The sequence below is a fragment of the Acanthaster planci genome, linkage group LG06 (genome assembly GCF_054643075.1).
Source record: "Acanthaster planci isolate LZ-2023a linkage group LG06, COTS_SCS, whole genome shotgun sequence".
Taxonomy (NCBI): domain Eukaryota; kingdom Metazoa; phylum Echinodermata; class Asteroidea; order Valvatida; family Acanthasteridae; genus Acanthaster; species Acanthaster planci.
Window position 1 is genome coordinate 16,065,886 of NC_141782.1, and position 18,618 is coordinate 16,084,503.

At 41.9% G+C, this 18,618-nt stretch overlaps 3 protein-coding genes across 5 annotated transcripts; 2 read left to right on the top strand and 1 right to left on the bottom strand.

The window, feature by feature from the left end:
- The first annotated feature begins 422 nt into the window (after positions 1 to 422).
- LOC110983001 (acyl-coenzyme A diphosphatase FITM2-like) lies at positions 423 to 2,202 on the top strand. The gene has a single exon (XM_022241843.2). It carries the CDS (start codon positions 472 to 474, stop codon positions 1,366 to 1,368), a length of 897 nt encoding a protein of 298 aa, XP_022097535.2. The 5' UTR covers positions 423 to 471; the 3' UTR covers positions 1,369 to 2,202.
- On the bottom strand, positions 1,537 to 13,036 carry LOC110983000 (ganglioside-induced differentiation-associated protein 1-like). Of its 3 annotated transcripts, XM_087138063.1 has the most exons (7): positions 12,943 to 13,029; positions 11,563 to 11,671; positions 10,282 to 10,409; positions 8,602 to 8,797; positions 7,914 to 8,078; positions 5,397 to 5,606; positions 1,537 to 4,204 (listed from the first exon to the last, which is right to left on the bottom strand). In XM_087138063.1, exons 3-7 carry the CDS (start codon positions 10,327 to 10,329, stop codon positions 3,876 to 3,878), a joined length of 948 nt encoding a protein of 315 aa, XP_086994189.1. In that variant the 5' UTR covers positions 10,330 to 10,409; positions 11,563 to 11,671; positions 12,943 to 13,029; the 3' UTR covers positions 1,537 to 3,875. The 3 variants fall into 3 exon arrangements, with proteins under 3 accessions (XP_086994189.1, XP_022097532.2, XP_022097534.2); XM_022241840.2 differs by lacking the exon at positions 11,563 to 11,671 and having other exon boundaries at positions 12,943 to 13,036; XM_022241842.2 differs by lacking the exon at positions 11,563 to 11,671 and having other exon boundaries at positions 12,939 to 13,027.
- Positions 13,037 to 13,162: 126 nt separating this feature from the next.
- Positions 13,163 to 16,706, top strand: tp53rk (TP53 regulating kinase). Its single transcript, XM_022241844.2, has 2 exons — positions 13,163 to 13,584; positions 15,496 to 16,706. Exons 1-2 carry the CDS (start codon positions 13,338 to 13,340, stop codon positions 15,987 to 15,989), a joined length of 741 nt encoding a protein of 246 aa, XP_022097536.2. The 5' UTR covers positions 13,163 to 13,337; the 3' UTR covers positions 15,990 to 16,706.
- The last annotated feature ends 1,912 nt before the right edge of the window (positions 16,707 to 18,618 follow it).

Sequence of the window (18,618 nt, forward strand, 5' to 3'; positions counted from 1 at the left end):
TGAGAAATCTGCCTCTTTCACTCCCGTACTTTTTGTAGCTTTTCTTTAGTGGCTCTAAAGATACCATTTTCAAGTTTGAATATTTTCTCGTTTCATGACGTGTGGCTTGAAGAAACATTTGCCTCTTTCAAGGACGTTTCAAGGGTGAACAGGGGCAACAGGCCATGCCCTTCCAAAAAAAGCCGTTTTTTTAAAGAAAGGCAATTTTTTGGTCCATTTTGTTGCCCTTGCTTCCAAAATTGTAAAAAAAAAAAAGAAAACCAAATGCGACCTCACGCCACAGAAGCATACATAAAAAAAATCAACCCCCCCTCCTAAGAATTAAGCTCTGGTTCTCTCCTCGGCACCGCTTGCTACACATCCCCTGGGTTCATAGCCTAGCCGGCAATACAAGATGGTTTTTATTAGACTGTAGGTGGCGTCCTTCCAGCATGTACGTCCATTCAGTACAGTGTCTACTGCAGCCAGCCTATGGACAAAATGACGGAGAGACTAACCGAAAGTCCGTTGCCTAAAATCCGTCGAAGAATGGTTTCAAATTCACCAGACGGAACGGAAACGAACCCCGTGGTTCTCCATGACTCGGTTCTGGACGTTGCTTTGAATAAATTCAGCAACATTCGCGCTGTCAACCTGGTAAAATTCTTCAGCGTTGCGGTGACAATGGGATCGCTTATTTACGAATTCTGTCCACCAGCCCGGGGTTCGTATTTCTCAGATAAGCACAATTTTTTGAACCAGTATTTCGTCAAGCTGGCGTGGGGCTGGACTATGGCCATCCATACATCTTTCATCGTGTTCAGTAGTCTTCAAAGTCCCGTTGATGCTGGCCAAGTAGTCAGAGGGTTGGTAAGAGTTCTCCTTGTTGGGACTGCCGTATGGTATTTCTGGGTGGAGATCGTGTTTCACCGGGTGATGCAAGCCACTGGGGCGTGTGTTGGCAACGCGAGTCTGACCGAGGTGCGCGCCTGTATTAGGGATGGACACCACTGGGACGGATTCGACATTTCCGGGCATTGCTTCCTGCTAATATACAGTGCACTACTAATCCATGAGGAGCTGCAGATCATCAGCAACATAAAGTCAAAGACTCCAGCATACCATTCAAATAGTCAATCGGCCCAAACTATGATCACAATTCCTGTTGCCAATGTCACCATCGGTTACCGCTCGCTAGTGAATTTTCTGCAGCAGCTGTTCACAGTTCTCATGACTTTGTTTGAGTTGTTGTGGATACTGATGGTCATGATGACGTCAATCTACTTCCATGTTTGGAGTCACAAGCTCCTCGGAACTCTAATTGCATTTGCATCCTGGCACTGTACCTACAACTTGTGGTACCAAACCACACTCTCCCCTGGTTCATGATTGTAGTAACTTGTGATAGGATACAGGCTTGAATGACTTTGTGCACTTACTGGAAACTGGGAAAGACCGTAGCATGAAGACTATTCAACTCGCCAGTGAAAGACATTAATAAGCATGTCAGGATATTTCCTGATATGAAGTGTACCAGAAAAAAGACAGATACATTCATTCAATGTACATGTAGAAGGCAGTTTAATAAATTTAAGATGGCTATTTGCTCAATAATTACAAGGCAGTACGATGTAAACTTTAAAAGAAAGGCACTAAAGCTGGCAGAAAAAATTCAGATACCAAATGTGACCTTCAAAATCTCTACAAATTTCCATAAAAGATAAGTGTTATTTATTGTTCAATACATTGCTGACGACTCATTAAGCATTTACCACTTTCTTGGCATTTTTGCTCATAAATTTTAGTCCATTTTAGCCCAATCGGTTGTTCGTATGGGAAATCTTGGACTTTACTTCCCGGTTAAAAACAATTTTCAACAGCCATTAATTTGAATGAAAATGAGATTGGCCAATGGCTGAACTAAAGATCAACAGATAATGTTGCAAGATCAACGAATTGCCTCGTGTAGTAGTGTATCACGTCAGAGAGAGCGAAACAATGCCCCCCTTCGTGGTGCACCAAGCCCCATGTAAAATTATAAAGGCAGTTGGCTCCTCCAAAACCTCCAAGTGGGTTTGAGGAATCTGGGAGAGTTTATAGTATTGATGAAAAGCAAAGAAATTCAGAATTGGCCATGAAACAGGTGTGTAAATCCAGAAGAAACCACCTCCCACCTCCTAATGAAATAAACTTCTTTACTTCAGCACAGTTCCTAACAATTTACCTAGATCTTGTACTGTTTTATCATATTTTGGCTGCAATCTTTGTATCAAATTTTTACTAAGGATTTGTGTCAAGACCTAAATATGCATGTAAGTTTTAACAACTTTAAAGATCAAATGAAAAGATGAAATGATAAAAATACAGTTCTATGGGTTTTTTATCTGCTAAGATCAATTCAAGATTTATTTACCCAATTGAATGTTAATTTTAAAAAAATCATAATGTGTCAACCTTCAGAAATGTACATTTAATTAAAAACATTCTTTAGTGACTGGGGCAGTCGGAGTGGGAAATAGAGCAAGTTCCTAGGTAGTTTCTTATGGTGTGTCATGTTCAAGTTCAAATGTGAATTTTGTCTAGATTTGAATTTGTCTACTTTTTACAAATGTATTTGCTTCATAATCCATTTAAAATCCACGAAGAAAATATATTGCTTACTCCTGCTGTTATAAACTACCTAATTCCATGGAAAACTCCCAACAATTTTCATACATCAAACACTTCTTCAAGGGTCTGATGTTGGCATTCACAGAGAATCCTGATTTTACTTTGTAACCATCCATTTCCAATAACAGGTATGTACAGATAAAGGTATTGCAAAATCTTCACGGGGTAATGAACGTCCTTCCATGTAGTTTACAAATTACAAGTTAAAGGACAAGCCACATACGTGGGTTTTAGAATATATAAAAAAAATTTGGAAACTTGTGCCTTTGGTACTGCAATGATTTTGCATTCAAAGCCTGAAACCTCAAAGAAAACCTACAACATCTACAGTACATAAAAGAACTGATATTGCATACGCATTGCACTAGTGCCGGATTCACAAGAAGCGACCGTGTTGCTGACAAAGAGATGGGTGAGAGGCTATTTTTAGTATACATAATAGGAACACGGGGGGGGGAGAATAAAGGGCGATTTTTTGGTCTGCTTCACTGCTCTTTCTTCCAAAAGTGTGCTTTAGCCCTTAAATATAGCCTAATCCCTCAGACAGGCCAGAAAAGGTTACATGGAAAATAGATTCACCCCATTTTTGGGCCCCCTAAAAAGACAATTTGTGCCCTCCCAAAATTTGGATCATGATCTGCTTTCACACATGTATTTCACAGCAGTAGCTGGGGGTTAAAACAACTCTTACCTGAGCCTCCAGAGGCTAACATGCACAGGCGTCAAAACAAACTTGTTTAGTAAATACGCAGCCAATTCTAGGAAGTCTACAAGTTCTGACTTTTTGGTGAAGTTGATTGCTGTGCCCAGTCCTGATAGGGAAAATCTACCGTATCGCTCCAAGCAGGAGCTTGGAGTAATGCAAATTATGAGATTACAGTCACAAACATATCAACATGTACTGTGCGAAGGACTCCCAAGAGAGAAAAATCTATTTTTAGGGTGTTTGGCTGAAGTTGAAAACTTGACTGATATGTATAGTGACATTTTTTGAAAGTCCTCCTTTTGGGACAAAAATAATACTCTCTGCAAATATTCAATAATGTATCATGGCAAAAGTTGAAGAATGGCTTCTTTTTTTTTCTAAGCAAATGCTTGGCGATGCATTACACTATAACATTGAACATAGTAAATCATTATCTATTTGTTCATGACATACATGTACAAAGGTTTGGACATAGGCAATGTGGAATGTAGTTAAAAAATACTATCTTAAAGCACTGGGATCATTTCTTCCGTAAATATATGTACACGCCCGTGGCCCCCATTGCAATAGCCGCAGCTCCCAGTAACCACGGCAGGGCCTGCTTCACCTTATATCTGATCAAGGGCGCCATGAATCCCCAGAAAGGGCTATTTGCGTACAGGCAGCTCTTGCGGAAGCTGTCCCGCTGCAGGACGCGTTGGTAATACCTCTCTACGTTGGGCAGCTTGCCGCCCAGCCAGAAGTGGGAGTAGCCGATAAGGAGCAGCCGGTGGAGGAGAGTGGCGAGGTAGATGTCGGCCACAGTGAACTGCTGGCCACAGAGCCACGGCTGCTCATCCAATGGGACATCTGATCAGAGGAACAATTATGAACAATGGAAACAACTATTACCAGATCCCACAAAATGAGGCCACAAGCCTTGTGTAGTTTGCTTTGATTCATATTTCGAGCAAAATGAGCCCTTTCATTTGATGTATCACTCCAGTTTGGTATACTGATGAGAACTGGCATTATATGGGTGAGAAATCGTCGGGGTACCTGTCGACTTACACTGCGAGATTCCTCAACACAGAAGTGGCTCTGGCGTCTTGCAAATCGTTCTGCAAGGCCAAGTCACAATGATGTGACGTGGAAAGCACAGATATTGCTCACTGTTACCCAAGGCACAACATCATTATTACAATGCTCATTGGGCCCATAAAACCTTTCTCAGAGATGTCAGCGACAAGTTTATTAAACACCTGAAATCAGAAAAGACATCTTCGTGTTGTCCTCTCTGCAGACAAATTTCATCCTGAGCAGACTTATGCAACCTCTTTTGGTGCATGAGGTCTGATTTCAGACCAACTTGAAATCTCTTGTCTGCTAACTCTTTGAGGAACATATATAAACACCTTGCTGTTACACTTGAGCTTGATAGTGAGTTCAAATCCAACTATCCACATTGTCCTAAAAGGTACCCGCTTTACTTCCTAGTTGGAGGATGGAATTTGTGACAAGTGGCATGCCGAAGGATACATTCACTTGTGACCTCTCTGGCTGGATAGGTCAACCCGAAATGTGAAGAAACGCTCAACCTTGAGCGAGATACTTTATTATTCCAAAAGGCTACAATTCTATGGCATTCAATGATACTTCAATAGAAAATGAGAGCCCCTCAAAAAGCAAGTACTTGTGTGGTCCATTTCTAAAAAGCACTCCATGAACAAGCTTACCGGTACGTACCGATGACGTCACACTTTGGTTTTATGTGCACTTTGCTATGGGCGCTCATTGGTAATGACGGATTCAAAGCTCCATAGGAAAGCGTACATGTAAACAAAGCACAGTGTCCTTGGTATATATGCCTATTGATGCAACAAACATGAGCAGCTGAATTTTGACGATGAAATGTATTTAGGGGAGAGAGGAGAAGCTTTTCCTTTCTTTGTCTGGAGAACCTTGAGTCGATTCTGACGGGAACTGTGACGCCCGGATTGAATCATCATCAATTCCCATATCTGCCCTAAGGCAGCCTTGTAGTAAGCCCTGTCACCATTACCTCCATGTTCATCGCTCGCCTTTGCTAGTTCTGCCTCCACTTCGGTAAGGGCCCTCTCTGCTGCATCGACGTTGTCCCTGAGGACTTGCTCGTCCTTGAACTGTTGAAGTCTTTGGGAGAGGGCGGTGGCCTTGTTCAGGTACTCGTAGCGCAGGTCCTTGTACTGCTCAGAGTACCGCTTGGCTTTGTTGATGCGGGAAGTGAAAGCATCTATAGTTTGAAAACAGGGAAGCGTGAAGTTGGGTTATATAGTGTAATTTGACAGCCAGAGTTAAAAACCATTACTGTGGTGGCGCAATGCTCGTGGACAGGTGGTATGCGCGTGTTTATACATGCCTCTTAGACCAATAGGGTATCGTGATTTGTCAAATGTACGTGAGCATCAAACTGAAGAGTATGATTGCGGTGCCACTGCAGTTATGGCATGTAAACAGATTGGTCTATAAACTTATAAATAATTTCAAGATACAACAGAAAGTGGCATTTTGAAGACCCTAATGACAACGGATACGGTGGTGCTGTAGTCAAGTCTGTCACAAGTCCGACAAGTCCATTACAAGCCATACAGACCTTGACCATGGAGGACAGATGCACAAGAGGAACAAAAGACTTTTTGTCTTAAATTTGCGGTCAGTCCTATCCTAACAGGAATCTAAGTTCTAATAGGAAACACAATGCTTCACTTTCTGTGGTATGGTAAAACACAACTACAATGCATGGGCCTTTTTTACACAGTAGCACCACTCTGTTGGGCTTAACAGTCACGTGCCAAGGCAGATCCAACATGGGTGGGGGCCATCATCGAACAGTTCCTGTAAATGCACTCATGTGGGCTACTATTGTGCAGCATCCAATATGCAAATATAAGCATAGCCTGGGGGTGAATGGCTGGTACTAGCTCCCTAAGCTGTTGGAAGTTTGCATTGGGCAGCCAGTGTTTCAATTTGCTTAACCACTTCGGACCGGGGCATTTTTCAACGTTGAGGATGCTGGGCCGGCATGACTATCATTTTTTCCGTTTTCAAAATCCTTCAACAATTTATCATTCCATTTAACGGTCGTTTATAGCCGCACAGAGTAATCTTCAGGCACTACTCTAAGTTGACAGGTGACCTTCATTGACGCCCGAATATTTCAGCCAGGCCTGCAGCCTTGTAAACAGAGCCCACATTGTGCGGTGTTATACAACTGTCTTTTGTTCACGAACCTGGCTCAGTGCACTGCTGACCTCTTTTCAATAGGGGCCAGATTAGCATGCAGCCGTGCTGTGTGGCTCATCGCTGCGGTGGTGGAGGGCTTTTGTCCCCGGTGGTAATCCGCTTGCTCTAAATACCCCAAACCCTGGTATACGGTTTCAAAATAACGCTGGATTATCACCACTTTTGAGAGTGAAAAATGCCGGTCATGCCCAGCAGCCTGGTCTTTTGTTCGGAGTACGGTCTTTTGTTCGGAGTACGGTCTTTTGTTACAGGGCCCTGTTTCCTTTGTCCGAGTTCGGAGACCCCGGCCACACATATAAACCATACGGCTCCGATTTCGGAGTCCCCGGCTGGTAGTGGTTAATCCAACCTGTTTTCTATTTAACTTGAGATATGTGGCATCAGAGTGCAGCAAAATGTGGCTGAGCCCAAAATTAGATTTCTGATACACTTCTTTTTACATTTGTCAAATTCTCTTTGACAAATGACATTCATCTGTTTCATTTTTTTAAGCCGCCCTTCCTATTCTTGGGAGTGTGTCCCCCTGTTGTGTTTAAGCCTTCCCTTTCCCAGTATAATTTGGCCACATGATTTGGCCACACTTGGTATGTATAGCATACCAGCAGGGACAAGGTAGCTAGATGTACATGTATGTTTTGTTCCTCCTAACTGATGCGTGATCTTCTGCTTGAGCCCCGTCTACTTAAAGTCAGTGATTAATGTAGTATGCGCTGGGTTGCGTTGCTGGGTGCTCAGCTTGACATAGTCAACATGTCAGACATGACAACCTGGTCTCACTTGTGACAAATAAAACAGCAGAGGGACACACCAGAGAAACAGGTGTCCAGTGGCTTTAGATTTGCTCTGTGGTCCTTTTTTGCTTTGAAATCTAAAATTGGTGTCTGAATATCTAGTAATTCAGTTTCCTACAATTTTTTCCTCCAAAGATCCTTAGTTTGGCGAGAGTTTCTAGTTGAGAGTTCCCCCACAGTGGGCCTTTTTCCCAGGTTACAAAAGACAAGGGTTCTGTAGTTCATATTTACCACCATTTTTTTCATGCAAATCCAGTGCTATAAAATGTGCATAGCAACCCCTGTAACTGTTTCACAACTGCTTTGTAAAGCGTACGCAAAGTAAACAGATGCTTGCATATCTGACCTGCTTACTGGCAAAGCTGAAATGACCGTGAATGGCAAAAATAGCGAATGAAACACAATGGTGAATGGACCAATGGGAATTCAGCTGTCTATAATGAGTACTGTGTGAGTTACAGGGACAATAACTGTCAAGGCGCAAAATTCAATGAAGTGCAACATACTCTCAAATGTGGCAGCCCTCCGGTGGTGCATGAATCCCTTGGTGAACTTTGGGTTGATGAGTGTTCCGATGGAAATCACTTGTACGTCAAACGTCTTGAAGAGTTGAAGGAAGCGGTGGCATTTCTGGCCTTCGGGAGATTTCTCGTCGAGGAACAGCAGCGGAACTGCCAAGAGATGTGATGCAATATATATCAAGACGAGTGCATGTATGTACACCAAGAAAGCAGAGTCAAATCCGATTTGGTAGCAGTCTTACGCAGGGCGTGGTCATAATTGGACCGACTTGCCAACTGACTTGTTGACTGGTGCAACTGACTTGTGTTTAACTCCATTCCATTTCAACTCTGAGCAATGAAAGTTCGGGCAAACTTTTCTGTGGAGGTGATCTGATCATACTGGTTAAGGAAGAATGCTTTTTCATTAGTCACTATCTACATTGTACTTTATGTATGAGAATTTATCGGCTAAAAAGGTACAGAAAAAACAAAGGCTCTTGTTGCTTCGCCACTTGTACACTGGCCTACTTTCTTGTCACCTCTTTACCCTTGTCTCTGGTCCTTTTTTTCCCCCATTTTGTTTTGCCAGAATCCAGGGTGCCCTACACACCATGACTTAAAGGTTCACTCTCATTAAAGATCCTAAAACCAGCAACAACACGAATCCACCGCAGAAAACAAAACCACTCACGATTGGGGGTAATCTGGTCGGTGAACCCAATGATGGCTTCCGAATCGATGAACTTGGTGCCTCCCTCCACTGCCAGCCCTGGGATGGTCATGAGGGGGTTAATGCGCACATACCAGGGCTCCAAGTTTTCCTCTGCATGGAGCTCAACCTCCACGCTCCTGTACTTGACATTCTTCTCGGCAAACGCAAATCTCACCTGCGATTTCAGCACAAAGTTTGAGCACGACATCAAAGGTACAATGTACATGTAATTGTATACCAATCGGGCTGTTACCGTCAGTCTGCGACATACAAGTGTACATGTGTGGTGTTGTTTGTCACTTTACGGTGTGATTGTCTTAAGTTAGGAGCATATTTTCACATCTTCAACCTATTTCAGAACCATCACACATATGAACGGGTTTGAACTTGAGCATGTGAGCACATTGTGGCAAGTCACAACACTCTATTGGTCTGAGAGAAACGTAATGTATGCGTACCACCTGCATGTACACAGGACGGCCCTGTAGTAATGACTTCTAATTCTGGTATCTGGATTAGTCTAGAATTTCGTATTTTAAAATGTGCGCAAGAATTACATGAACTGCTTTACACTTGTTGAATTGTGGGCTCAAGAAGAACATGCTTGATTTAAAAGTAATGTTTTATATCTCTTTAGTGTAAAAAAACACATGTCACGTTGTGGAAGTTTCGTTCAATTTCAGTTCATTTTGCCAATATTTTGGTAACTGTTCATCGGTGTGTTTCAAAGAAATTTTTCAATTTTCTGATTCCAATATTCCTCCAAGCTTAAACTTAAAATCAGCAACTCTTCCCTAGACAATAGAAGCTTATCAATTGCATATCAAGGAATTGACAGTGTGTTGGCATTTATGCACAGTGTAATTACCCAATTATGCTTTTGAATGCCAGGCTAGAACCCCCCCCCCCGTGTGCTAACTGAGAGAGGCTTGTTTTACTTCACCACAAGATAAAGCAGTCAATACGTTCTATCGTATCTCTCTCACAGATTCGGATTAAGCTAAGCAATAAATGATTAATATGATTCAAACACACATAAAATGTGCATCTTTTTGAATAAGAAATGCAAAGAAAAGCACCTTTCCAAAATATCTCTTTATGAAATATTTGAACCCAGCCCTGTAGTGCTAGTACTTTGGAATGTACGCAATACGCAAAGCAGTGTGTGTTTGTACACAATGCTGTGGTCATGCGTATACTTCTTGGGTTGCCACAGGTGTAGTACTTTGGTTGCTGGTTTAGCTCATTCGGATATGAAAAGCCCAATGGCAACAAATGACAAATGTCATGTGACTAGCTCTTGGCCAATCAAGACTGAGAATCAGTGGGTGAGGTGGTATATATACTTGATTCTGTGCAACTGGGTCGACACAGTCAAGCCTGCCCTGAGCAGGCACTTGACAGAGTTGGGACGAGGGACAAAGTTTAGAGGTAACAAGATGATCCATCAAACTGCATCCCATGATGTTTGTCCAACGAAAGCCAATACTGTAAAGCCAAAACATCCGTCAACAGTCTGAGGCACTCATTAGCCCGCAAAAATTGAGTCATGAAAAGTAAACATGCTGACAAGGATTGTTCTTATTCTTCCTCCAAAAAGAAACTCTGGTAAACCAAAAGAAAAACAGGAAAAGAGACCGGTATCTCGATGCACTTTACCCTTTGTGAAAAGAAGGACCCCGGATGATGGTACAGAGTAAGGGCCATTGCTGAAGAAATTCTGCTTTCCGATCACACAGCGAGAGGCCAACTCTTACTTTGGACGCCAATTTCTACACTCGATAAATCTGAGAGGAGGAAGAAAATAGTGTATATCATTCTGTCCCTGTAATTACAAGTTTGAAGTTGAATGGTGGACACCCTACTCGTCGCCTTTTTTTTCCATAAAAGTACATGTATGGTTCGGTGGCACTACAGAGCTGTAATAAATTACCAGAGCACAACTTACTGTGTGCTAAGTGAACCCTGCTGCGCAAATCCATCCAAAACTGATGACTATCACGAGGACCACTGAGCAGCAAGGATATTACTGAGTTACAGCAGTGCAGCTTGACAGCTCAGCTTGTTGTACAATGCATGTTACTATCCGGTTCGTAAGTGACTTCGTCACATAGGCGGACCTGCTACGATTTGCAGGCTCTCATTGGACAATCACTGAAGTTTACCTTCCCGTTCCACGTAAAGGCCAACAATGCATGTAACCCTATGTGCAGTGCACGTGTGTAGTGGGCGTGGTTTAAACTGAAGTGACATCACACTTACAAACCGGATAGAATTTGGAAAGTCACTTTATGCCTAGCCACTGACAGCTACATGTACCATAACTACATGTACAGCCACTACCTTTGTTTTTTCTCCTAAAGCCCACAAGGGACTTCTCATACTTTGCACACCACTGATAAATGTTGTTGGAAAGTAAAAAGAGTAATTTTTCAACCCTTTAATGGGTAATCCTCAATTCCTTACAACTCTACCATTTGATTTCACCCAATTTCTTTGGCATGTTACCGTTTATGCAAGGTAACACTGTGAAAGCATCTTTCCAACCTTAGATACAGCAAATACATACCTCTAGAAAGTGAGGGGTTCAGTATGTCGTATGCTTTGCCCTCTGAAACATTTTGGAGAGCAAACAAACTCCATACTACACGTAAGTTCTCTCTAGCTATAGCATGGGCCCAATTTTATGACACTGCTAAGTCACAATTTTGCGCATATTTCATAGAGACCATGAGCAGTAAGCACAGAAACGGCACACTAATTTACTAACCTCCAAAGGAAAAATCTGTATTAACATTAAAAAGTGACTTACATGTAGCAATGGAAATCTCTATGAGCGCACCACCGTAAGCTAAAGCAAGCCAAGCACCACCATGAAATAGTGCTTACAGTCAGCAAAATTTTTGCTATACAGATAGTAAGCACGACTTTTCTACTCACTGTTTAAGTAGGGCCATGATGTTGCTGTTGGGAACAGGCTATCAGATACTGTAATTGATTGCACGTGTTCAGGGCAATCTTGACACATGCAAATTTATTGTACTCCCTCCTGAGTAAAATCACAAGAATGGATTTCATTCAAAGGCAAAGTAACTCAGGACAGAGAAACATAAATTAGTGTAAGATTCAAGTTTGTGCTGAACACTTGCAATAGCTTTGAGCATGCTTTCAATTGTTGATGTACCCTAACAAGGTGCAGTCCCTAACGTGCTGCACTTAAGTTCAACTTGTCCCCACTAGCACCTTACCGGGAGCAATATTTTCTACGGACGTCAGATTTCATTATAAATGAAATTACATCAAAGTCCCAATATTCTGATTGAATTCTGTCTTTATTTCATTCACCAGCTACAAATTAAGTTCCACTGAAAATTTATTTTGGTGCAAGTTTCCAATTTTTTGCCTGTGCAAAAGGAAATCTTTTTAAAATGTGCCCCAAAATACGAAATAATTGTTCACAAACTTTAAGTTAAGCATAAGTGGAGATAATAATAACTAACTGGAATTTATCAACTTAATATAATTTCAAATGTTTATGTGAGATTTTCTGATTTTTCTTGCACAACTTCCGGACGCCGTTGTTTTGAATTTCTGACAAAATTTTTACGGCACCGAAATAGTTCACAAAAGTTCAACAGCAAAGCCCTGTCCTTTTCACAAGCACAATCTTTCTGGACATGAAAGGAGACATCACCATGTAAGGTGCACCTTTAGGGAATACAGTACATGTAAACTGCCAGTCATGACCAGTATTTAACCGAATGAATTTGAAGTTTCTCCAGCAACTTAAACAAGAGGTTTGGCAACACTGCAGGAAAGTCAGGTGAAAGACGAAGTGCGCCAATTAAGGGGACTCTACAGTCTAATCATGTTGAATAAGCTGACGATCTGTACCGTACTCCCAGAACTAGCCCCACTAGTGTGGCACGGACTCTCACTCCCGATCCATCCTAGTCCGTGCCACACTAGTGGGGCTACCCCAGAACCGGACCGTGGGGTCTGACGTCTCCCCCGCTCCCATCGTCACGATCCGGGCGGACATCGGTCCCCACAGTTGGGGTAGACTAGCCCAACTAGTGTGGCACGGACCGTCGCTCCCATGGAGCGGGAGCCAGTGCCAGTGGGGCTAGGGCCAGGCCGAGCTAGACGATCTGGACGACAGGCCCTTCCATCACGTCACATCAGACCATGGAGGTTGGGAAAGACCACGATTTCCAACCTCTGAAAGCCAGTTAGAACATGAAATTCCTAGGAATGACACAGACAATCCCCCACATAGCACGAAGAAAGGAAAATACAGAGACAAAAACACTAACCTACCAGTGCCACTACCAGGTACCACACTCTCGAGTGCTGAGTCTTGGCCTGATGACATGAACGCGACACTATCGCCGCTCCGATATCGTGATGACCTGGCCTGAACGACCCGAAATGACCTTGAAGGCATTCGATACAAAATTCCATTGTACACACATGGTACACATTTCAGCAGCGAAGCGGTTCTGATAACTAGATGTTTTGACAGGCAGCTCTGCTCTTATTCTTACTTTTCAAAACGAAGTCTGGAAATTTTTTATTGTATATCAAAGAAAATTAAGGTTATTTCCATTGAACTGTCTCTGTGTTAAAGGCCATTATGATAATAATCAGCCCCCTTCATACAAATGGTTTCTACCGACTAAGGTCAAGGAACACATGGTTGTGTTATTTCGAAAATGGCGTCCACAGGGCAACATCAAGAGATCGTGTTCAAGGCAGACCCTCATTTCTCCGCGCTTCCTGATGCCCAACTCATCAAGCAAGGCGCTGAAGCCAAAGTGTTTCGAGGGAAATTTTTAGGGAGATCCTGCGTGGTAAAGCAGCGATTTAAAAAGAAATATCGCCATCCAGCTTTGGATGAGAAACTGACCCAAAAGCGAACGGCCCAAGAAGTACGCTCTCTTGTGCGGTGCAGGAAAGCAGGTCTGTTCGATGGCGTTGAGCCCGCAACCCGACTATTTAGTCTTAATCTCAAGCCTAAATGTATTACTGGATCACTGGTAAGAGTTCCATACATAGACATCACTAAGTTTTTCATGCAGTCAGGAATATGCCTTCGTCATGCCTGGTATTTTTAGTAAAAAAAATCGTATTAGGCCTAGGCTAGTAAATAGTATAGGCCCCCCTGTAGCAGAGAAAATATCGACTCTTTACAAAGAAAAATTTAATTTTGTTTTCAAACGATCTCATATAGGTTTGTGCGCAGTGTCAAGTGATGTCCATGTATGGTACTCTTTCTACATTACATTCCATTTCCATCCTGGGGTATCCCATGTTTCCATCCTGTATTTGACCAGCACTGATTTCACAATGTTCGATTGTTATAAACATTACTAAGAAGTTTATCCTACAAAGCTGTATTTTTTAAGCTGTTCCCCCAAGGTACGTACCTGACATACTGAACCCCCTTTACTCATGACATGTTTCTGGTTAAAATTATCACGACAAAGCCCTTTTTCTTAACTTTTTCTATGAGGCAGTAAGTATGTGCTTGGCTGGTCAAATGTGTGTTCAGTACCTTTCAGGAGAGGGATGATTGAATAATGTCTCTTGCCTACATGTACATCTCGTCTGTTCTTCAGAACCGGTCTTAAATAAATGTCTGAGACTGGCAACATGTACATATTAATTCCTTGTCATAAATACATTTTGTGTCAGGTAGTCAAAAAAGGTTTAAAATTATCAATTTCCAACGATTTTGATCAATCGTTTTACTTCATTTTTGAAACAACCGTTTACTGCCAAGTTATTTGCCTCAAGCAATTACTATAAAACATTGTCATATAAATTAACATTTCCCCAATGCAAAAAAATATAAAAATACATCTTGAAAATAGTTCGTAGTACCCGCTGCTTCACTTGATTCGGACCGGCCAGCCGACCCCGGCAAACTCGGTGGTCGAGTAGTTAAGACATCTGCACTAGTAAGCAGGAGGTCGTGGGTTCGAGTCCCACCCGAGTAAGCTTGTCAGGTTTTTTGCAAGCTCTCTGACAAGCACTGAGCATACAGTGCTTACTAATATAAATTGGGTAAGGGCAAAGCCCGTTATATAAATTACTATAAGACAATCTTATATTGAGGTTGGCACCATCAGTGGCGCACAACCAGATCATGCTTTATCAACCAAACAAGAGCATCCAGGTGACAGGCTCTTAATCAATTGAAATGGCTAACCTGTCTAAGGTTTTTGTGAATGAATTGGTGTTAATGGCACTCGAAACTGGGATAGTCTGGCTCTGTGATACAGAATACACAATTCTTTCAAATCAATCAACTGTTCCAGTGCTCTTAGGACACTTCTACATTTTCATTCTACCTGTAGATTTTTGTTGATTTTTTCTTAATTAACTTCTCACAATGTATCAGTCCAAAATTATCATTACATCCTTGATAAATCTACCGTTTTACACAGTTGAAGGAGTAAGGAGTCACTGTGGAAATGACATTGCTGGAAATGTCAAATTCTTATCAGTACAGTGTATTGGCAGTTGCACATTATGTTGAAATGGAACAAGATCATAAATTGATTGAAAACTTGCCATTACCTTCTTTCCACTGTTTCAGTATATAATATATATATATAACGACTGTTGGGAGGGAGTCAGACAATAAAAAAAAATAAAATTTAGAAGTGTGTCTGTACCATAGGGATATATTTATATGTAGCTCGATGGTCACAAATGTTTCTCTGAAATATAATTCTTGTTGAGGTCATGTAGACAATTAGTGTTCTCAGTGTTTTTGAGGTTCTTGCCCTGTAGCCGAGAGTGACATTAGATTTCTCAGGCAAGTCCTTGTCATTAACTGTCATACGTTCTTTTTTTCCCTGAAAGGAATTTCAACACCGACTGTCTATTTTGTGAACTATGTTGAATTTTCTATCTACATGGAGGACATAGTCAACTCCATCACCGTTAGGGAGAACATAGAAGCCATCCAGAGCAGGGCTGATTCGTTGGATGAACTCTTTCAGCTTGCAGAGGCGATCGGCAAAATATTGGCGACAATGCACAAGAGTGACGTCATCCACGGTGATCTGACAACATCCAACATGTTAATTCGGCAACAGGCAACAGATTCCAAATACCATCCTAGGGCTGTCGTCTTGATCGACTTTGGACTGAGTCACATTTCAGCACTGGCAGAGGACAAAGGAGTTGACCTGTATGTCTTAGAGAGAGCCTTCTTGAGCACACACCCAAACACAGAGGAGGTCTTCAGTCGGGTGCTGCAGGCCTACAGAGAGTCCTATAAGAGGTCGGAGGAGGTGATAAAGAAACTGGATGAGGTCAGACAGCGAGGCAGAAAGAGAGTGATGGTGGGATGATTCCATTTGAGCAACTTTTTATTTGTAATAAGCTAATAATTATTCTCTTTGTGATGTGAAGCTCTTAATTGTATACCTGTGTTGTATAATCTTCGATTAAATATGTGTTGGTCCACATCAATTCTTACCTCTCATCTCCCAGGTCCATGAGAATGCATGTAGAGATTTAGTAGGATTTCCTTGGAATAAGGAGGTACATGTAGCCTCCGGTCATTTTGTTAGATATAGCTTGACAATGTCTGAAAGGTAAAGCTGGAAGAACTATAACTGGCTTTTGCACCGTGATGGATTTTTGAGGGTTTAGAATAGTTCCCAGCAAAAGTGTCTTTGAGAGGTAAGGATGAAGGGGGCCATTGACATGTAGCAATTTTCAGCATCAAACGATTGCATTTGAAAAAGCCATGGCATGGAAGAGGGTAGAAAACATTAGGCAATTTGGTCTAAAGGATTGACAGGTTGCATCTCTAATTCTTTAAGACCGTCATCAGCCAAAACGTCTGAGAAAATTTGTAGTCTTAGAAGTTGAGATCAAGTTGAAGAAGCTGAGGGCAGGCATTTGGCAGACAATCTGTACTGCTGCAAACAGTAATTGAGTTTGTCTTAAATATACATGTAACCTTCTTATGAACTGTTAATGAATTTTGCTCTATCAGCTTCACTGTTCGTAGTAAGTTTTGAGATGAGATTCAATTAAATTTCATTCATGATGAAATAAAACTTGTCCCTCCAGGTTTCTTTGTTTCATTATCGTACCCTAATGACGAACGGTCAGTCATAATAAGCAACTTTACCCAATACAATTTGAAAAGCAGAAGCATCCTCATTACAGAGTGCATTTTAAAATGTATATGTATAACCTTCAGTACAGTTTATATGTAACCAGTAAAAGTTTGTCGCCTATTACATTCTTTCCTTCCCTGCTTACATGTAGCAGCACATACTGTAGTGTCGGCAGGATTTGAAGTTTTGCTTGGCGAAGCTGAACGGTATGGGGCTTACGGATGCACCTTCAGATTGATATGGGATCTAGATATGAACAGCTCCAACTGGAACGTCACTCAGTTTAGGTCAGAGGTCAACGGAGAGAGTCATTTTCTCTAGTTTTCTAAAAAGAAATTGAATTGAAATGGTGTTATATGGAAATTGATTCTAGTATCTGGCAGTTTTAACAGAAAATGATTGCTGGAAGCAGTCGGTACTTGTTGAGGACATTATTAATGACGGGGGGTGTGCAATTTTGTTTTTCGCGTGTCAATCGTTCATGTATGGAGCCTGAAATGGTTTTCAAGGTGCAGATCTCCATTACTCTGAACAATTTTTTATAGTATGACTAATACACTTGTACTGGCGTTTCTGATGAAGTACTGGAAGTTGAAGTTCTTTAAGCAAGACTGTAGCTTTCTCGACCATAGTTGTTCGTGATGAAGCGAGCTGCTATTCCGTGGACTACCTCCACTCTTTTTACGTTGTGTTTGGTGGGGGGAGGGTTCCCATGCACACTGACTCTTGTAAGCCTGTTTGTCCTCACCCTCCGAGGGGCATTACCCAGGTTATGGCGAAGAAAACTAGTCATACAATTTGCCTTAGAAACTGTTGTATCGATATGAGCATTGGATTTGAACAGGACGAGATATACGTAGTTGTGTAATGGGCCTTCAGTATCTAAATATTTGAGCTTGTGTCAAACGACTAAGCAAAATCTAGTACTATGATATTAACATGTTTTACTGACTCAGTCGATTCCCAAATGCGGTGAACTGTTGTCACAAGTTTGGATTTCCATGGCGTCAGTGCTCCGAAAGACTGAAACCATCTTGGAATTCATTCAGGGCGTGGCAGTGGTCAAGGAGTCTCATGATATGGCGATAAGTAATATACTCAGTGATCCTAAAACAGACTAAATTAATTAGGAGTCGGGCCTGGATCCAGAAATCAAGACTGCCCCATCCCTTCTTAAAAATGAGCACTGACAAGCCATTTAAGAGACCGGCGAGAAGGCTTGGTTGAATATTGGTTGAGTATAATGGTGAACATAGGAATGATTTCTGAAGAACATGTATTCAGGATGAACCCCATCTGACCCAAGACCCTTATATGGAGTCAAGATATTGAGTAGTTTGAAGATGTCATCGGGTTACATGTGGAGTAGAGGTGGTGGTATAGGAAGAAGGTTTCTGGCATGAACTTTAGGAAGTGGATCAGTAGTCTCACTCGTAACATGGCTCTCATATTGGATGCTTCTACTGAACGAACAAGATCCATCATCAACATCAAGACCTTTGTTGGGTGACTGGATGCTGTCTGACCGGAGTAGGGAGATGCAAGTCCAACATGAGGACAAAGTGGGGATGCGGAAATCTCTGAATGCGGACAAGGTCCATATAATGTGAAACGTCCGTGGGGTTGCAGCGTGCTGAATGACATGTACCCTCGGGCAGATGCTGACATGAGACAGCCCTGAACTGTACTCGATGTACAGTATTATGTCGACGGCCAGTATTATGTTAATGCAATATTTAAAAAAAAGGATATAATGACGTGTGTTCCTGTATCATTTTCGTGTCCACTCCTGGCGGTTTGCGCTGATAATTCTAGTGATAATTTCGTTGTGCTATAGCTGTGAATCAGA

Bases quoted from the DNA above. Each gene is read 5' to 3' on its own strand.
- LOC110983001 (XM_022241843.2), top strand. From the start codon at position 472: ATGGACAAAATGACGGAGAGACTAACCGAAAGTCCGTTGCCTAAAATC.
- tp53rk (XM_022241844.2), top strand. From the start codon at position 13,338: ATGGCGTCCACAGGGCAACATCAAGAGATCGTGTTCAAGGCAGACCCT. The intron at 13,585-15,495 runs GTCTGTTCGATG...TTTCCCTGAAAG, and splicing joins TGTGCGGTGCAGGAAAGCAG to GAATTTCAACACCGACTGTC.
- LOC110983000 (XM_022241840.2), bottom strand. From the start codon at position 10,329: ATGGCCCTTACTCTGTACCATCATCCGGGGTCCTTCTTTTCACAAAGG. The intron at 8,798-10,281 runs GTAAAGTGCATC...CTGAAATCGCAG, and splicing joins GGTCCTTCTTTTCACAAAGG to GTGAGATTTGCGTTTGCCGA. The intron at 8,079-8,601 runs GTGAGTGGTTTT...ATCTCTTGGCAG, and splicing joins CGACCAGATTACCCCCAATC to TTCCGCTGCTGTTCCTCGAC.